Below are 17,988 nucleotides of genomic sequence, written 5' to 3'. Positions count from 1 at the left end.
ATACCTTCATCCAGGATCCAGGAACTCATTAATAGCTACAGTAAGCGACTAGAGGCTGTTATTTTTGCAAAAGGAGGATCTACTAAATATTAATGTCACTTTTCTGGTGAGGTGCCCATACTTATGCACCTGTCAAATTTTGTTTGAATGCAGATTGCACATTTTCTGTTAGTACAATAAACCTCATTTCAAGGCAGAAACATTACTGTGTCCAACAGTTATTACATATATCAAACTGAAATAGCTGTTGCAAAAACACCAATTTTTATAAAACATTAAGCTTAAGATTAATAGGGGTGCCCAAACTTTTTCATATAACTGTATATAATAACCCCCATAACCAACTACCTAGTAAAACGCTGTACGCCACCATATGGCGCCTCTGTGAATTGTGCCACAGTTTTCATTGTTGAGTTGAAGAAATATCATGTGGAATTTCACAAGACCTAATGTAGAGAATGAAAATTTGCTTTTTTCTGAATGTTCTCTATTTTTTTTTTTACATATTTTTTCTGACCCGGTGTTAATCCCAAATATTTGATATTTTTCATCTGTCAGGGCAGATTGATGACAATTTTTTAAGAATTTTGTCACAAAAACAGATTTTGCAGAAAACACACCAGTATATTTTTGCTGTGTATATGCAAAAGACTGGACGTAGACAACACGTGGACCTCAAGTCCGTGCACAAAAAAAATCTAACCTTGCCTGATTTAAAGGGAAACTGACGTTTTAAATTTTTTTTTCCCCATAAATCAATAGTATACATGAAAATTAAAAAAAAACCTTTGTAATATATCTTACTGTAGTAATCTGCTTTTTTCTCCTGCTGGACCGATCTTTCAATCTCAAAATTATCAATTCATGGGTAAATTGTGTCTTCAGTGGATACAGATTTTCTCATTACTGAGATAGGAGGTGACAGTTGGTGCTTATTAAGTTCTATGGAGAACTGTAACTGTGCTTTCAGGAGAACTTGCAGTGGAATGCCTGTGTCTCTAGGTCCTCCTGCCTCCATAGAATTTTAAAAGCACCAACTGTCATCTCCTATCTCAGTAATGGGAAAATCTGTATTCACTGAAGACACATTTTACTTGTGAATTGAAAATTGTGGGAATGAAAGATCAGTCCAGGAAGAGAAATACGCAGATTTCTCTGATAACATATATTACACAGTTGCTTATTTTCATGAGTATTATTGATTTTTTAAGTAAAAATGAAAATGATGGCCAGTGCTAGTAATTAATGGGACTAGTGATGTCACCGCACGCCATACAATGATATCACTCAGCGCCAAGTAATCCGCTTCACTCAAGGTGGGTATGTTGTAACCCATCATTTATAAGGGGGAGTCAGAAAAGTCTTCGACCCTGCTCCATTTCTCAGCAGTTGTAAGTCTATGTTCACACTTTCTTTGTCCGGTATTTTGAGTGGTAGTTGTAGAAGTCAACATACTTGTAAAAAAAAATAAATTTTGCCCATAGGCGTCTAAGGGTTAAAAATAACAAACAGAAGTATCATCAGCCCTTTCTCTAGTGCTGCCTCTCTGTCACTGCTCCCGTTGATTGTTGACAGGCTGCAGCGGTTATGCCATGACTGCATTGCACTGACAGCTGCAGCCAATCGCTGGCCTCAGTAGTTCTTCCTGCAGACTGCATTGTAGTAAAATGTACCAAATTTATTAAAAGGCAAACTCCGCTTTACAGGGTTTATCCAGGAAATTGAAACTGATATCCTACTAGAGATGATGGATATCAGATCTGTGGGGGTCCGATATCCAGCTCCCCCACGAATCGGGGAAGTATACAGCTGTGTACAGTGTTGTTGCCTTTCTTGGTTACTACAGCTGCTCAGCTCCCATGGAATACACGGTCGATTTCCGACAACTATGGGAGCTACTAAGAGCTGATCGAGGGTGGTGGTGGGTGTCAGACCCCCACCTATCTCATACTGATGAGCTAGCCTGAGGGTAGGTCACTAATGTCATAGTAGTGGACAACCCCTTTAAGAGTTCAGTGCACTTTGTACACCAGCAGGCGCTTTGTATATGTTACATATATTCACCTAGGACACAAGTTGCCTTTGTGATACAACCGAGGTTGTGTAAGCCGAGTCTATTGTGCGATCTGCTCAGATCTGGTAGAAACTACATTTACTTTGCTGCTGATGGCGGAATGTTTTCATCTGAAAGAATAAATGTCAACGGAAAATGTAGAATCGTTATACAATGTGAACTTTGCCCGAGACTGGAGGTAATAATTATATCATACCTAACAATGGAGAGTTTCCATATCTGCACAAACTCCATATTCTGATGTCAAAACCTCACGATTTGGTCTCATTAAGTCATTCTTTTTAGCAAGCGTGAAGAACTTACTGATCTGTCGTCTCAGCATTTGCTCCATGTATCAGTTTTTACTATCAGTTTTTGGGGGTTCTGAACTTAAATAGACAAAGCTAGGATGTAACTTTAATGGCTCCTTTGTGCTGTCCATGATTGACTTATATTGGTGAGATTGATTGGTTCAGTCTCAACCCTGCGCCAATTTCCCCAGTAGCATAACAGGAGGACTTTACCCCCTCATAAAGGGAAGGTTTTTTATTTTTGTGTTTAGAAGTATTGATTATATAATCAATTATTTTTTAATACAAAATGAAATGTCGCATTTTTACAGCTTTTATTTATTTATTCTGCCTCCGCTGGGGGCTGCCAATTTTATTTGTGACACTTACACACTGCCCCTGGACATAGGAGATTGCGGGCAGTGTCCGACTTTATCTCCAGCTGTGACCTGGGCTCGTCTTCTGGGCTGTCCAGGTCACAGTCACAGCTATGGGGGAAGAACAGCTCGGTTGCATGAGAAGTCACCACCACAGCGCTGCTCTGAGCAGTGACACCAGGACTGTGGAGGAGACTTCTTCCAGATGTGGCAACAGCTTGGTAGCTTGGGATTAATAGTATAATGTCAGACTGTCAACCACAGTGTTCAGAGCACAAAAGAGTAATCATCACGCTGCTGTGCTCCGAGCGCTGACTGAGCTCTGCTATGTCAGTGTAAGCTTCATTCAGACATCCCTGCATTACAGACATATGAAGGAGGCTTACACTGACACAGCAGAGCCGCGTATCTAATGACCATCATGTGTGATACAACCCGCAGCCACGTATCTAATGCCCATCATGTGTGATACAACCCGCAGAGCCGCGTATATAATGCCCATCATGTGTGATACAACATGCAGAGCCATGTTTCTAATGCCCATTATGTGTGATATAACTCGCAGAGCCACGTATCTAATGGCCATCATTCGTGATACAACCTGCTGAGCCGCGTATCTAATGCCCATCATATGTGATACACTGAGCCCTGTATCTAATCCCAGAGTGTGATACAGTTCACGTATCTAATCCCATCCTGTATGATATACTCCGCTAAGCCCTGTATCTAATCCCATCATATGTGATACACTACACTGAGCCCTGTAGCTAATCCTATCCTGTGTGATACGCATGGGTCAGCAGAGTGTACTACCGCAAGCAGCACCAACTAGCAGAATTGATGCTGCCGGCCATCCTTGCAGTCACCAGTAATGGCTCCGCACTGTGATCCTAAACTTCATCCTCCCTTATCCTTTTGCAAACACCCAGAAGGAGAGGAGTGACAGACACATGCAAGCCAATCCCACCCACTTTTACTGCAGTCATAAAGCAAGCTAACTGCACTGGGTTTTCATTACAAATTTCAGCAGTTGCTCCCCCTAGTGTTTAAAAGTGAAAATAGCTAAATTTTGTTATTTTTCATATTTTATTCCATAAAAAAAGTCAGTATTTAAAATATTAATGCTTTACATTTTTTCAATTGTAGAAGTTTTTTTTTTCCCTTTAAAGGGATTCTGACAGTAGATTCACAGCGCCCCAAACTATGGGCAGTATGAATCAGACACTGGCTGCGTTATAGCAGAAATGTATGGTTTACTGTGAAACACTTCAGTGTTTCAGGAATAAACATTTAATAGCCAGATGGGTCCGTGCGTCTCCTCCGCACCCTGCTCCTTAGACTGACAGGTCACTCCTTGCACACAAAGAAGGACCTGTTAGTCTAGTGGAGCAGGGAGAAGCCACTGGGGACCGACCCTGGACTAGTCATCTGAGACGCACAGGACCAGATTCACCATTTGCATTTTAAAGACAGTTTTTTTATCTTTTGATATTCTTTGCTTTTTTTTTTTTTCTTTTCTTCAGCAAATTCTTCAAAATGGCATGTATAGATATGTGCAAGCACCCTATTGTGCAGGTAAAGTGCTTGGATGCCTGTGAAACACACAGTTGCCAGATAGTGTAATCAGATGATAGTAATCAATAATATGATGCATTGAGCTAATTACATTTAATATACCTATAAGAAGGCCAGCAGGCATTTGCCATGCTCCCACCCTGACGCGCGTTTCGGCATCTGCCTCCGTCAGGTGAAGGGGGGGGGGTCATATTGTATGTGTCCAATATAGCGATAATCAGTCAATAAAGTAGAATTGCTTTGTAATTTTGGAAATCTGCTTAACCCCTATGGTAACAGTATGGCTTGTATAGAAACCTGTTACATTTTGCTGTTTATTTGGTACAATGAGCTGGGAGTCAAATGGATCTCGACCCTGATGGACGGAGGAGTGTACCCTGCTATAGAAATGTGTGAATGCAAATCTCTAGCCACAGCTTTCCCAGTGTGTCACCACACAAAATCTAAAACCGCTAAAATGTGCGGTCACCAAAAGGCTAAACTGAAAAATTGCACCATAGGCATTTGTCAGGCTTATAGTTGGGTGCACCCATCACCCTAACTGCTATTTGTTGCACTGGCTATATATTCAATGTCTGCTTCAGACAGATGATAACTTTATGCAAATTTTACACCAGGTGCACATCGTAAACCTCATTTAAGACAGGGGGTTGACAAAGTTGTTCAGAATCTAGGAGCCAGCCAAAAAATTTAGGAGCCAGAATTTTTTTTGTTGACAAACTGTACATATAGACCCCCTCACACACGGCGTCTCCCCGGGGAGCACGGCCTTTGTATGTACTTACACAGGTAGCGGGAGATGAGAACGGGCCCCCGGCCACAGCGATCCTTCCCCCCAGGGCCGGCTCCAGGTTTTTCTGGGCCCCGGGCGAAAGAGTCTCAGTGGGCCCTTTTAACACATACACGATTCATGATGCACAGATACGGTGGAGAAATATATATATATTTATTTATTACACATGGCCCAGCCTGCCCCCTCATCCTTCACATACGCAGACATATGCGCGCGCGCACACACACGGTACGCAGACATATGCGCGCGCACACACGGTACGCAGACATATGCGCGCGCACACACGGTACGCAGACATATGTACACATACATATATATATATATATATATATACATATACATATATACATATATATATATATATATATATATACATATACATATATATATATATATAGATATATATATATATATATACACACATATATATATATATATATATATATATACATACATACATACATACACACACACAGTCATATACACTGACATTCACATACATGCACTCACACAGACCCATTACTAATATTTTTAATATGGGGATTGGGGAAGCCTCACTCACCTGTCCCCGGTCCAGTGTCCTGTCCAGCAGCTCCTCGGGTATGGGGCAGTGCAGGGCCCCCGGCGTGTCACAGACTTCATGGCCCTGGAACATCAGAGGGGCCCACTTGGGGTCGGGTCTGGGCCCCTCCCGCCCATCTGTGCAGGACCTCCGCTCCGACGGTGTTTGATTGCCGGCACTCCCCCAGACATGGCCGCGCGCTGTGCGGCTGTGTCTGCTAGTAATGACGCGGCAGGAGCGACACACAAGCACAATTAAAGGTGCAGTGCCGTCGACCCTGCCGTGTCATTACTAGCAGACACAGCCGGACAGCGCGCGGCCATGTCTGGGGGAAGTGCCGGCAATCAAGCAGCGCCTGCGTTCCTGAACAGGTGCCGAGGAAGCGGCCAGGGCCCCGACAGTGAGTGGGCCCGGCCCCGACAGTGAGTGGGCCCGGCCCCGACAGTGAGTGGGCCCGGCCCCGACAGTGAGTGGGCCCGGCCCCGACAGTGAGTGGGCGGGTGGGTGTGTGGGCCCGGGCCCCGACAGTGAGTGGGCCCCTCTGATTTTCCAGGGCCCCGGCACTTGCCCGGGTACGCCGGGTGCCGACGCCGGCCCTGCTTCCCCCGTAACCCAACTCTCCCTGTCCAGTCCTGGAGCATAAGGGGGGCGGAGCAAAGTGGAGAAGGCGGCCTGAGCGATACTGTCCCTGCTTCCTCCGATTGGATGACTCCGTGCAGGAGGTGGGATTGGATTGAGAGTATTTTTTTTTTCTTCTCAACTCCTCAAGCACCAGGCAACATTTTCTAGGCGCCACTGGCGACCAGGCGCCTGGGTTTGTCGAGCCCTGATTTAAGAAATGCAAATTTATTGCAAAGTGTGAAGTGCGTAGTGAAAATATGTTGCTTAAGGGTGCAGTCAGACACCTGTATAACAGAAAAACTAAAACCCATACATCTACTTGATGCCATTACTGGAAGAAGGTGACCCGGTTTAAGGGCGCAGCCAAACAGCCGAATAAATCAGACTGGCGGGTGGCTCTCCCCACCAGAGCATGATGGCTGCATAGAAATACATGAAGCTGTTATGCTTGGGTCAGGAAAGCCGCCGGCCAGTCCCTGCACTGCAGTCAGATATATTGGGCCGTCTGACTGCACCCCTGAATCTCATGCAAACCTCATAAGTGCTTCATAGTGTTGATACAGCCCTTTAACAGCCGGCGTGCTCCGCTTACCATCCCGAGAAAGTAACTTCACATTTGATCGGTCAGCCACACTTCCAAGTTGCAGGGATCAACAAAGTCTCAAATCTCTGACGGAAGCCATGAGGTATTAATGGAGGGGCAGGTTCAATTTTTATACCAGGTACAGCACCACTAACGTTGGCCAAAAAGGTACAAACATTTTTACTCAAACCCCCCCCCCCCCCCCCCCCCCCAAGAAGCCACAGGTGCTCACAACTTCCATGATGAGAATTACAAAAATGGCCAAAACAGATTTAGTACCAAATATTTTATTGACAATACGACGCTGGTAAAGACAAGAGGTTTTTTTAATAAAATTCAGGTCCTTTTTTTTTTTATGGCCACGAAAGTCATTCTGGAGCAACGAGAGGTAGGAAATTACAGAAGAGGATTCAGCTGAGCGAGTGCTTGTTGAACAGGTACTCTGCCATGCCAGGGTGGTTGCTCCACAGCTTCTTCAGGCTGGTTATATGATCCCCGAGCTTTTTTATGGTCTCTGTACTTTCGGACAGAAATGGAGACTCCAAGTAGTCAGTCATCTGCAGAAAAGAAGAAGATTGTGAACACTAAAGGTCTTCTAATGAAAACCGCAAGGCATGAAAATGCAGCCACAAGCAAAACGGTCTTAAAAAATTCCCCTCTTGTGTATCTAGAGGCCACAGCAGATTATATCAGACTGAATGAAAAGGTGCAGATATGCAGTACCCCAGTGTGGCCACTATACAGTTGACAGCGCTATACTGTTCTGCTCCACAACTGATAACATCTGGCTGCTGCCATCACCAGCCAATCTGGGGTGCCATTGTGGCACCCCTGCTGCACATTAGTGCCACAGATCCTAGAAGGGTGCATGGATGGATTCCTCCACAAGAGGCCCTTATAGCATACACACACCTTCCACCTCAGACCACCAGAGGGAGCCCGATAGGGATATAAATAGGGAAGGTGGAGCTAGGCAGTCAGTTCCTCTGGAGAGTTCAGCAAGTACAGGTCTGAATACAGAGTCGAGCTCAGTCTAGAGAACAGAGTTCCTGCTCAGAGCCAGAGAGGGACAGAGTTCTCAGTTCAGTTCCTCTAGTGAAAAAGCCTAGAGTGAAGCTCAGGTTAGTGAGCCCAAGGCGTGCTGACGCCATAAGAGCGGTGAAGCGCGGCAAGGCGCCGCTAGTGTGTATAGCCTAGTGAGGGCCTCGAGCGTGGCCGAAGGCTAAAGGAGTGAGTGGCATTGGGGGCAGAGGAGCTGTACAAGCTCACCCCAGAAAACATATACCGGACACCGGGTCCACGTCTACAGGGCCATATACCCCCCTGTAGAGACAACCGGAGACCCCTGGAACACCCAAGAGCAGATACGTACCAGAGCCAGGAGTCACAGAGGCCCCGCAAGCTTGGGAGCGTGTACTCCAAGAGAAGGCCCTACCACAAAGTCAGCCGGTGCAGGACAGAAACAAAAGCTAGGCCTAGCTCCAGGCAGGTCAGAAACTTACTACACAAAGGCAAGAAACAGGAGGCCCTATACCCGCTCACTGGGGAGAATCCTGATATGCACCCTTCACCCTACAGTGAGCCGGAATGTGCCTGAACTTCCATCGGTAAAAGGTACAGAAGTGAACTGTGTGTTTGCCTATCCTTCAGACCCGGCTGGGTCCCCTCTGTCCTGCATCCCTACATCCACGCTGCCCTGAGGCCTAGCTCCACCTGTGGATAGCTATACCACCCAAGCTGCCTTAACACCAGCCTCAGTGGGCTGCCGCACTGATGAACCTCACCAGACACCACAGGTGGCGTCACGAACTTTCACATAATTATCCACCCTTTTAAAGAGAGGCCCAGGGTACGGGCCCGGGAGCCGACTACCACGACATCCCCAAGACCAGGCAACAATTCCCGGGCACCGAGTCCTCCCCATCCCCTGGGCTTGTCACCATATCCCCAATAATCTGATATTGATTATTTAATCCTTGGCATAGGTCATAAATATAAAAAAGTAGAGAAAAATCCCTTAAGTCATTATGTCATGGGGCCCTACGAAATGCTGGAAGTGTTTCGAATTCCCACCATAGAAGAAGAACACCCTGGTCCAGCTGCCACTGAAGACCAAACTAGCAGCTGGATGAGGGAAGCACAAATCTTTTTTGTGCTTAAGGCCAAGTGCCCACGATGCAGAAATGCTCCAGATTTTTCCTGAATGTTTCTGCATCTCCCTGGCAGAAAATGAACAAAAAAACAAAAACAAAACACATGCGGATTGCCAAGCGCTTTCCAAGCGATTTTAGCATCACTTGTAAAGTGCTTGACAACTTGGTCACACTATATAAATCCATGCAAAAGGCATGAATTTATATACTGTGACCGAAAGAAATGTAAAAAAAGAAAAAATATATTATACTGGCCTTCTGATGGCCCCCGGTGTCCTTGTCTCAGCTTGCCGGCAGCTCGCAATAGTCTAAAGGACCTGCTGACGTCAGCAGTCGCGTGACTGGTCACATGACTAAATGACATCACTGCAGGTCCTTTTAGTCCATTGCGAGCTGCCAGCAAGCAGAGACAAGGACACCGGGGGCCATGAGAAGGCAAGTATATTTATTTTTTATTCTATTTATTTTTTTTTATTTTTTTTTATTTTTTTACAGGTACTATGGTACCTGGGTCCGGAGGAGAGTCTCTTCTTCTCCAAACCCGGGTACCAGCCGCACATTGAACGCATGTTATCCGCATGTACAGATCCAGTGATGCGGATTCCATGCGTTCCAAAGCAAGTCAATGGCGGCGAAAACGCAGCGTTTCCGCAAAATTGGTAGTGCTGCGGATTTTTCCGCAGCATGTACACAGCACATGTGGATTATCATTGGGGAACATGGCAGACCTTCTACCATGCGTTCAAGTGTTTCTGCAGTGGAATTGCCACTGCAGAAATGCTTAAAAAAATGCATAGTGGGCACAGCCTGAAGGTGGGACATCTGTAGAGGAAATGCCACATTTTTTCAACTGGCAATACCTCCAAGGATACACAGAGGCTTCCTTGCCGTTTCCAAGCCAACAACAAGAGTCATTTTCCCCATAGTGTAGGACGTAATTACTTTTCCTACAGGACTAGATCTTTTTATTATAAAGTCATACAAAACTGGCTTCAGGTATTTGGTTTATAAGATGCAAGAAATGTTAGAAAGGTTTCAATCTGCCTCAGTTGGAGATTAAAGAATTGTATCTCACCAAGCTACGACTTGCCTACTTTGGACACATCATACGAAGAGATCAATCACTGGAGAAGGACATCATGGTCAAAAGAATAGAAAAAACAAGGCAATGAGGAACACCAGCAACCCGATGGCTTGATACAAGATATCAGCTGAGAAGACCCTGGTGGACCCATTTAGGCTTGCACAAGATCGATCTTCCTATAGAGCGTTCATCCATCAAGTCACGATGGCTCAAAATCGAGGTGAAGGATGTTAAATAATCCAAAAAAAAAGCCATTGTGTACAAGAACCAAGTATTCTTCATGGTCCATCTCAAGTCATTTATTTCTGATGCCCAAAGGTCTTTAAAACATGAGAAAAAGTCTACTTAATAAAACAAATTAATTAGAATCTGAGACATGTAGAAAATAATAGGACACCTGATACAACGCTTCAGCTTCTTGACCTTGGAAAAGGCTGCATTAGCTGAAATGACACATCAGATGTATTACAGAAGGTTCTTTCAGTGAAGCCCAGTCTTGGTTCCTTGGATAATAGAACATGTGCCCATACCTGCAGCTTGTATTTTATTAATTGAAATCCCTGGCGTTTGTATAGATAAAAGTCCAGTGGGCGGTCCTGCTAGTGGTAGACAGCCAACTCTGCATGCAGAGCCATAAAATGAAGACTGGGACGGACTCATGAGTAGGACCTGCCCTCTGGACTCATGAGTAGGACCTGCCCTCTATTTGAATTAATACAATTGAAATGTCACGGAAACTTCCAACAAAAGTGTCCATGATTCCAATCTGCTCTTCCTGCCTGAAGAGCAGATCACATTTTATCAACAGGACAGGTTCCCTTTTAGTACAAGAATATAGCCATGTGTGAATGGGCAGCTTTAGTGACAGATTCTTACATGAGGGTCATTTTTATCTCCTGCGACGCGGTGTAGATCCAGCAGAGCTTGGTTCACGGTCTTCTCCAGCTTCAGCGCCGTCTGCAGAGCTTCCAAACCATTCGTCCAGTCATCCTTTTCTGGTTTCTATAGAAGAGATGTGATATCAATGTTGTGTGCAGCCACTTAAAGGAGCTTAAATGCAGTGGTGTAACGTGGGAGATGGTGCAACCTCACAGGGTTCAAAACTTTTGGAGGCCCATTTTTACCTCCAAAGTAGAATTGTGCATTATTATGAGTTATTGGACTGCAAAGGACCCATTTTGTTCTTACAGTGTCTATATCCCCCAGTAGCCAAGGGTTAGAGCAAGAAGCCATGCCTATGCCCCATCATTTTCCTTTCTGTAGGCCACTGGATGTCAGCAGACAGTGTAAGGCTAGGTTTACACGCAACATTTTTTCTGCAGCCAAAAACCTGTTTTCTTGGTATTAAAACGAGGATTAGATGCTGAATACATGAGTTGTGTACAGTGCATGTCTAAAACTTAGTTAAACCTGTTTTGCACTCATTGCCTTCCATGGGGTAAAAAAAAAAAAAAAAAAAAAAAAAGCTGCAAGTTGACATGCTTCAAAAATCCAAATGAGGAGAGTCAACTTTTTTTGGAGGGGTATTGCTACATTTCGAGGAGTACTCAGGGCACCATTACTTTTTCAATGGGCATTTATATTTTCTTAAGGGTAGAGTTACTAGGTCAGAGGGCGAAATACATGCCTTTTTCCATGTGCTGGCTGTAAATGCTACATTATTGCCCAAGTATTATTACTGGCACTGGGAGATAAGCCATGACCTGGTCCTGCACTACTAGATAACAGAGGAATAGAAAAACATGGCTCAACTCTAAAAAGATAACTCCCATCAGGGGGAAAACACTACTCCCATGCAAGAGGAGTGTTATGGGTCCTAGTCACTTTACTGCTCATGTTGCATGGCAGTCGTTGATCCCCTGCACAGGTCAACCAACGTCAAGTATAAGGACTGATATGTCACCTCAATGCTCTGGAGAAAGACACGTCCTCCTCTCCGGTTCTGATACTTGATGAGCTTTTCCGCGTGTTCCTTCTCCTCCTCTGAACGCTCATGGAAAAACTTGGAAAAATTGGCAAGTGCTACATCATCGCGGTCAAAATAGGAGGCCTGTAGGGGAGAAGAAGGAAAAGTGTATTGTGTTACCATAACTTGTATGTAAAGGTTACACACCATAGTGGTCGATGGGAGCCGGATTACTGATCTGTAATTTGGCCGCATACAAGATTAAAGACCGCCAATCTGATATATAGATATAGATACACACACCGTACATAAAAATTAATATAGGATCTAAAAAGTAAAAAAAAAAAAAAAAAAAGGAGTACACATTTAGCATTGGCTTGTGCATAACTGAATAAAATATTTATCCCATAAAGTGAACACACACAGTATGTATGTATGTATGTATGTATGTATTTTATGGGATAAATATTTTATTCAGTTATGCACAAGATAGATATATTAAATATATATAACTATATATTAAAGTCACTTAAGGTGACTGTCTCCCCAAAAATTATAAAACCATAATGACCCCCAAAACAGCACTAATACAAATTACAGCATGTCTCGACCTTGGAAGATTGAAAGCGAAGAGGAGCCCACTGGGTTGGTCAGTCTCGGACTGGTCCACGGGTGGACAGGAGAAACCCCCGGTGGGCCCCAGTGCAGGATTACCCCTATAGGAGTAGTAGTTGGCACAATACCCTTATTCACCATGTACAAACTGAAGCAACATTTCTAACTACCCAGTGTATTATATAGAAGCAGAGAGAAATGTAATATTTGCATGAAGCTGAATAGTGGCCCCCCGGTCAGTTACCGGTGGGCATGAACATCCAAGGGCCCATAAACCTTGAGTTGGCCCTGACTACAAGGATACATTTAGTACATTTTTTTTATTTAGGAAGTACCCATAAAAGTAAATATTCTTATATAAACCTCCATAATGTAGTTGCGTAACAGCGCGTCATACATAGGAACTTATACAATTAAAGGACACAAAAGCAGATGGAGCACAGCAGTAAACTAGACGAGGCCGGAAACAAGACGAGAGATTAGTAAGAGCACATATGACCCTTTATTGGGATTAGTCACGAGCAGGGGGGCTCACCATAGACAGGTAGATGTAGGAGCTGTGATATTTCAGGTTCACAGTGCGGTTGAGGCCTGCCTCACAATCCTGGTGGAAGTTGTGCCTGATCTGGGACTCCATGATTATTTGCACAATGCAGGCAGATGAATGAAAAGAGGCACGTTCCCCTCCCCCCTTATATAGAGGCTGCAGGGTAGGAAGTCCCTACTAATACTCAGCGCTCCCCTCCCATCCACAGCTCTGCTAGTAAACACATGTATGCTGCAGCCATAACATTATATTCAAGTTTATATATCAATATTTATATATTTTTTCAATATTTTATTTGAAGGAAGGCAGCGAGTGTGCGCATGTTGCACTAAATTCCTGTTTGTTCATGCATGACTGCAGCCCCTGATGGGCGAGTGATTACATGGACCTGTCCTAAATAAGACCCCAATTGCCTCATTCAGATGTCCATTTTTTTTGTGTGTGTTGAAGAAAAAATGTATTTATTTTTTCAAAATTGTACTGGATACAATATTCCTCCATCTGTAGGATTATCCATTTTCTTATATGCAAGAAAAGAAAAAAAAATCTCCAAGCTTCTCCTAAGGCCATTAGTTTTTTTCGCGTACAAGAAAAACTGACCAAGTTTCATCACTTTTTCTCGAGCATGAAAAAAACGTTTCTCCACCTTCTCTAGTCTAACATTCCATGAAAATTGTACTGCACTCGGATGTCATTCGAGTGCTGTCTGATTATTTCACGCACCCATTGCCAATTTTGATCCAGCACTTGAATCAACATTGGACATATGTCTACACGATTTTGAAAATCATGGACATGTGAATGACCCCATTTACTATCACAGGCTGTACATAAAAAACACAGATAGCACTCGTACGCAAAAAACTGACATGTGAATGAGGCATTAGGGTTAATCTACAAGTCAGTTTTTCACGTATTAGTGCAACCCATGTTTTTCACAAATAGCACTTGTACCTAGTATAGTCTGGGGGGCTGTTCACATGTCCGTAATTTTTTAATCATCGTCAATGCAAGTCTATGGGTCATTAAAACATTGGACATCTCTTGGTCCAATTTTCACAGACTGTCAGAAAGAAGGTAGAGAAACTGTTTTTTTCCCTCCACATATCAAAAAAACTGATGACACTCAGATGACTCTCGGATCAAAATAATTGGTCTGTTTTTGTCATACGTGAGAAAATCTGAACGAGACCTTAGGCGAAGTTCAGACGAGTGCTAGAATTGGTTTGTGTGTTCTTCGTGTTCAGTCCATTTAAGACAGGGACAGCATGTCCATTATATGTTATGGCCCCATGGACGCACCCTTTTATTTTGCAGACCAGCAAAAAAAGCGGACATGTCCGAGTTTGGTCCGTTTGATGGACCAAAATGAACTAGTCATTAAACAGTTCCTTGATGTAACACACACACCACACATGCATCATGTAACATCCATTCTCCTACATGTTCTGTATTTTTCACTTATAGACACGTTCCCATTATAGTCTATGGGGTCAAGAAATCACATGGCCAAGTTTTGGGTTTTTTGTTGTTTTTTTTTTTTAAGACCAACTGCCAACAAAAAAAAGATATCCTATTTTGATCCAATTGGTGGATCAAACTCTCCCATTCAAGTGAATGAATTCACAAAAAACGGACTCCTGTGTCATCCATCCGTTTTTCACTGAACGATAGAAGATAAGAGAAGCTTCGAAAAGCCGCTATTATTTTTCTTTTATTCAAGAAAAATTGAACAAATATGGACCCAGCAGACTGATAAAAAACCCAACAGTGTTTCACATATGAGAAAAAAACGGACATTTGATTGAGATTGTAAATCATCCCACAAACTTTTTGGTAAGAAGTACATTATAAGCTTGCAAAGATATCATCGCTCTCGGCAGCACATCATCCTGTGCAGGGCCGGCTCCAGGTTTTTGTGGGCCCTGGCAAAAGAGTCTCAGTGGGCCCCTTTAACACATACCACGATTTATGATGCACAGATACCGCAGAGAAATATATATATATATATATTAGTACAATATACAATACCAAAGATTTCACTTCTTACATTACATGAGGGATATCTATTGTAAATTCCACAATAGCTCAGAAACCGGAGAATCTCTCCATGCAGAATACTGGCCCCCATAAAATGCTCCTTACAGAATACTGGCCCCCATATAACGCTCCATACAGGATACTGGCCCCCATATAACGCTCCATACAGGATACTGGCCCCCATATAACGCTCCATACAGGATACTGGCCCCCATATAACGCTCCATGCAGGCTACTGGCCCCCATATAACGCTCCATGCAGGCTACTGGCCCCCATATAACGCTCCATGGAGGCGACTGGCCCCCATATAACGCTCCATGGAGGCGACTGGCCCCCATATAACACTCCATGCAGGCTACTGGTCCCCATATAACGCTCCATGCAGGCTACTGGTCCCCATATAACGCTCCATGCAGGCTACTGGTCCCCATATAACGCTCCATGCAGGGTATCACCTCCCCCCCCCTTCCTTATGACTCACCCCCAGGGCCGTGGGGTACTCGGCAGCCGGGCCTCTGGATGCCGGTTGGCCGGGAATATCACGGTGGCTGGCCCGGTCCGTGACCCAGGGCGGTCAGTGCAAAAGGGGGTTATTTTTAGAAACTTTGTGACGCCACCTGTGGTGTCTGGGGAAGATCACCAGCGCTGCAACAGTCCTCTGAGGCAGATGTTAGGGCAGCTTGTGATGGGACGGCTCCCCACAGGTGGAGCAGGCCTCAGTGTAAGATGGGGGGGTGGTTGCGCTGGGCGTCGTAGTGCTGGGGGAACAATGGTGCCGATGAAAGAATGGACGGAGGCAGTGCAGTGCAGTCATCCAAGATTTTTACTCACAGTTCTTAAGACACTTCACAGGTGCACTGTACAGGCCTCCCACGTCACGCTGCGTTCACCGGGCAGGGGTTCAATCCTTCCTCAGGCAACTTGGGAATACCTGGCAGAACCCCACTCTCTCGTGTTCCTATTTTGACCGACTTCACGCTGGGTCTTTCTCCCTCCTGCTCTGCGCTGCCCACTCTCAATCCTGTTCGGGTACTCTGAAGTCCCTCCTGTCCGTCGGAGTTACACAGACTTGCTTGACCCTCAAGTGACTAGTGTTATGATCTGCAACATAAACTAAGGAAAGAATGGGAAAAGCTGTCCCTACAGTAAGACTAAGCTGAATCTCTACGATGTAGCGGGCAGCCTGTTCCTTGTGAACAGACCCGCCTTCGTCCTCGGCTAGTCTGAACGGAGACCTATAGAATAAAGGGAGGGGTCCCTCAAAGAACTAAGGACTGGGATAAAAATGGGACACCTCCTAACAGAAGTTGTTGCAGAGCAAAAAGACAAACTGACAAAAAGTACTAGAGGTCCCAGAGGACCAAGCAAACTAGACAGAGATAGGCACCGAAGTACCTGGCTAGAGAGACAGGCAAAAAACACTGAAGTCCAGCAAGGCCAGAAGGGCGGAGCTGGAATATATAGGCAACTGGTCACGTGACCGCAAAACACAAGATAGCAAAAACTAACAGGAGGGTTCTAACAACTAGAATGCGGCCACGATCCCTCTGTCTTCTGGCTGATGCAGGGTGTACGGGTGCCTTTCTGCACGCGCCGTACCCCCTGGGATCCCTTCTCAAAACGGAGCCTACTCCCTGCTCCCCTCTGGGGCCTCCCGACTTCGCCCTACTTGTGGAGCAGATCTCCTAATGAGACTCTGCTCCCGGACTGTTCTTCTGAACTGTCCCGAGCTGTTCTTCTGAACTGCTCCCTAGAACTGACTCACCACCGTAAGATGGCTTCCCTATTTATACTCCTACTAAAGTGCTCCCTCTAACTACTTCCTTCACCCACACCCACTACTGGTTCCCCCTACCTTTGGGTTCCCCACACTCAGCAGCTGCGCTCTGCATGTTGCCCCTCCAGCCGGCCTGGAGCAGTGTAGTGTTGGATGCAGGTGTTTGGGGTTCCGTGCAGTGAGGTGCAGTACCTCTGTGGCGACTGAACCCTCAGGGGCGCCACACTTATAATGCCCCATGCAGGATGTCACCCCCCCTCCGTTATAATGCCCCATGCAGGATGTCACCCCCCTTATAATGCCCAATGCAGGATGTCACCCCCCTTATAATGCCCCATGCAGGATGTCACCCCCCTTTATAATGCCCCATGCAGGATGTCACCCCCCTTATAATGCCCCATGCAGGATGTCACCCCCCTCCCTTATAATGCCCCATGCAGGATGTCACCCCCTTTATATTGTCCCATGCAGGATGTCACTCCCCCCATATAATGCCCCATGCAGGATGTCACCCCCCATATAATGCCCCATACAGGATGTCACCTCCCCCCCATATAATGCCCTGTGCAGGATGTCACTCCCCCCCCATATAATGCCCTATGCAGGATGTCACTCCCCCCCATATAATGCCCCATGCAGGATATCACCCTCCTCTCTTTATAATGCCCCATGCAGGATGTCACCCCCCATATAATGCCCCATGCAGGATGTCACCTCTCCCCCTCATATAATGCCCTATGCAGGATATCACTCCCCCCCATATAATGCCCCATGCAGGATATCACCCCCCTCTCTTTATAATGCCCCATGCAGGATGTCACCCCCCTGCCTTATAATGCCCCATGCAGGATGTCACCCCCCTTATAATGCCCCATGCAGGATGTCACTTCTCCCCCCCATATAATGCCCCATGCAGGATGTCACCTCCCCCCCCATATAATTCCCCATGCAGGATGTCACACCCCCCGTTATAATGCCCCATGCAGGATGTCACTCCCCCTTATAATGCCC

At 45.3% G+C, this 17,988-nt stretch overlaps 1 protein-coding gene across 1 annotated transcript; it reads right to left on the bottom strand.

Annotated features, from left to right (window-relative positions):
- Positions 1-7,125: 7,125 nt before the first annotated feature.
- Positions 7,126-13,303, bottom strand: LOC141173099 (ferritin, lower subunit). The gene is made up of 4 exons (XM_073657742.1): positions 13,148-13,303; positions 11,995-12,141; positions 10,968-11,093; positions 7,126-7,411 (listed from the first exon to the last, which is right to left on the bottom strand). Exons 1-4 carry the CDS (start codon positions 13,247-13,249, stop codon positions 7,265-7,267), a joined length of 522 nt encoding a protein of 173 aa, XP_073513843.1. The 5' UTR covers positions 13,250-13,303; the 3' UTR covers positions 7,126-7,264.
- Positions 13,304-17,988: the final 4,685 nt, after the last annotated feature.

Source organism: Phyllobates terribilis, unplaced genomic scaffold (genome assembly GCF_046119375.1).
Source record: "Phyllobates terribilis strain yellow unplaced genomic scaffold, ASM4611937v1 Scaffold_12__6_contigs__length_324123572, whole genome shotgun sequence".
Classification (NCBI taxonomy): Eukaryota; Metazoa; Chordata; class Amphibia; order Anura; family Dendrobatidae; genus Phyllobates; species Phyllobates terribilis.
Note: the sequence above shows the minus strand (reverse complement) of the source record. Positions and strands in the feature narration are given on the sequence as shown.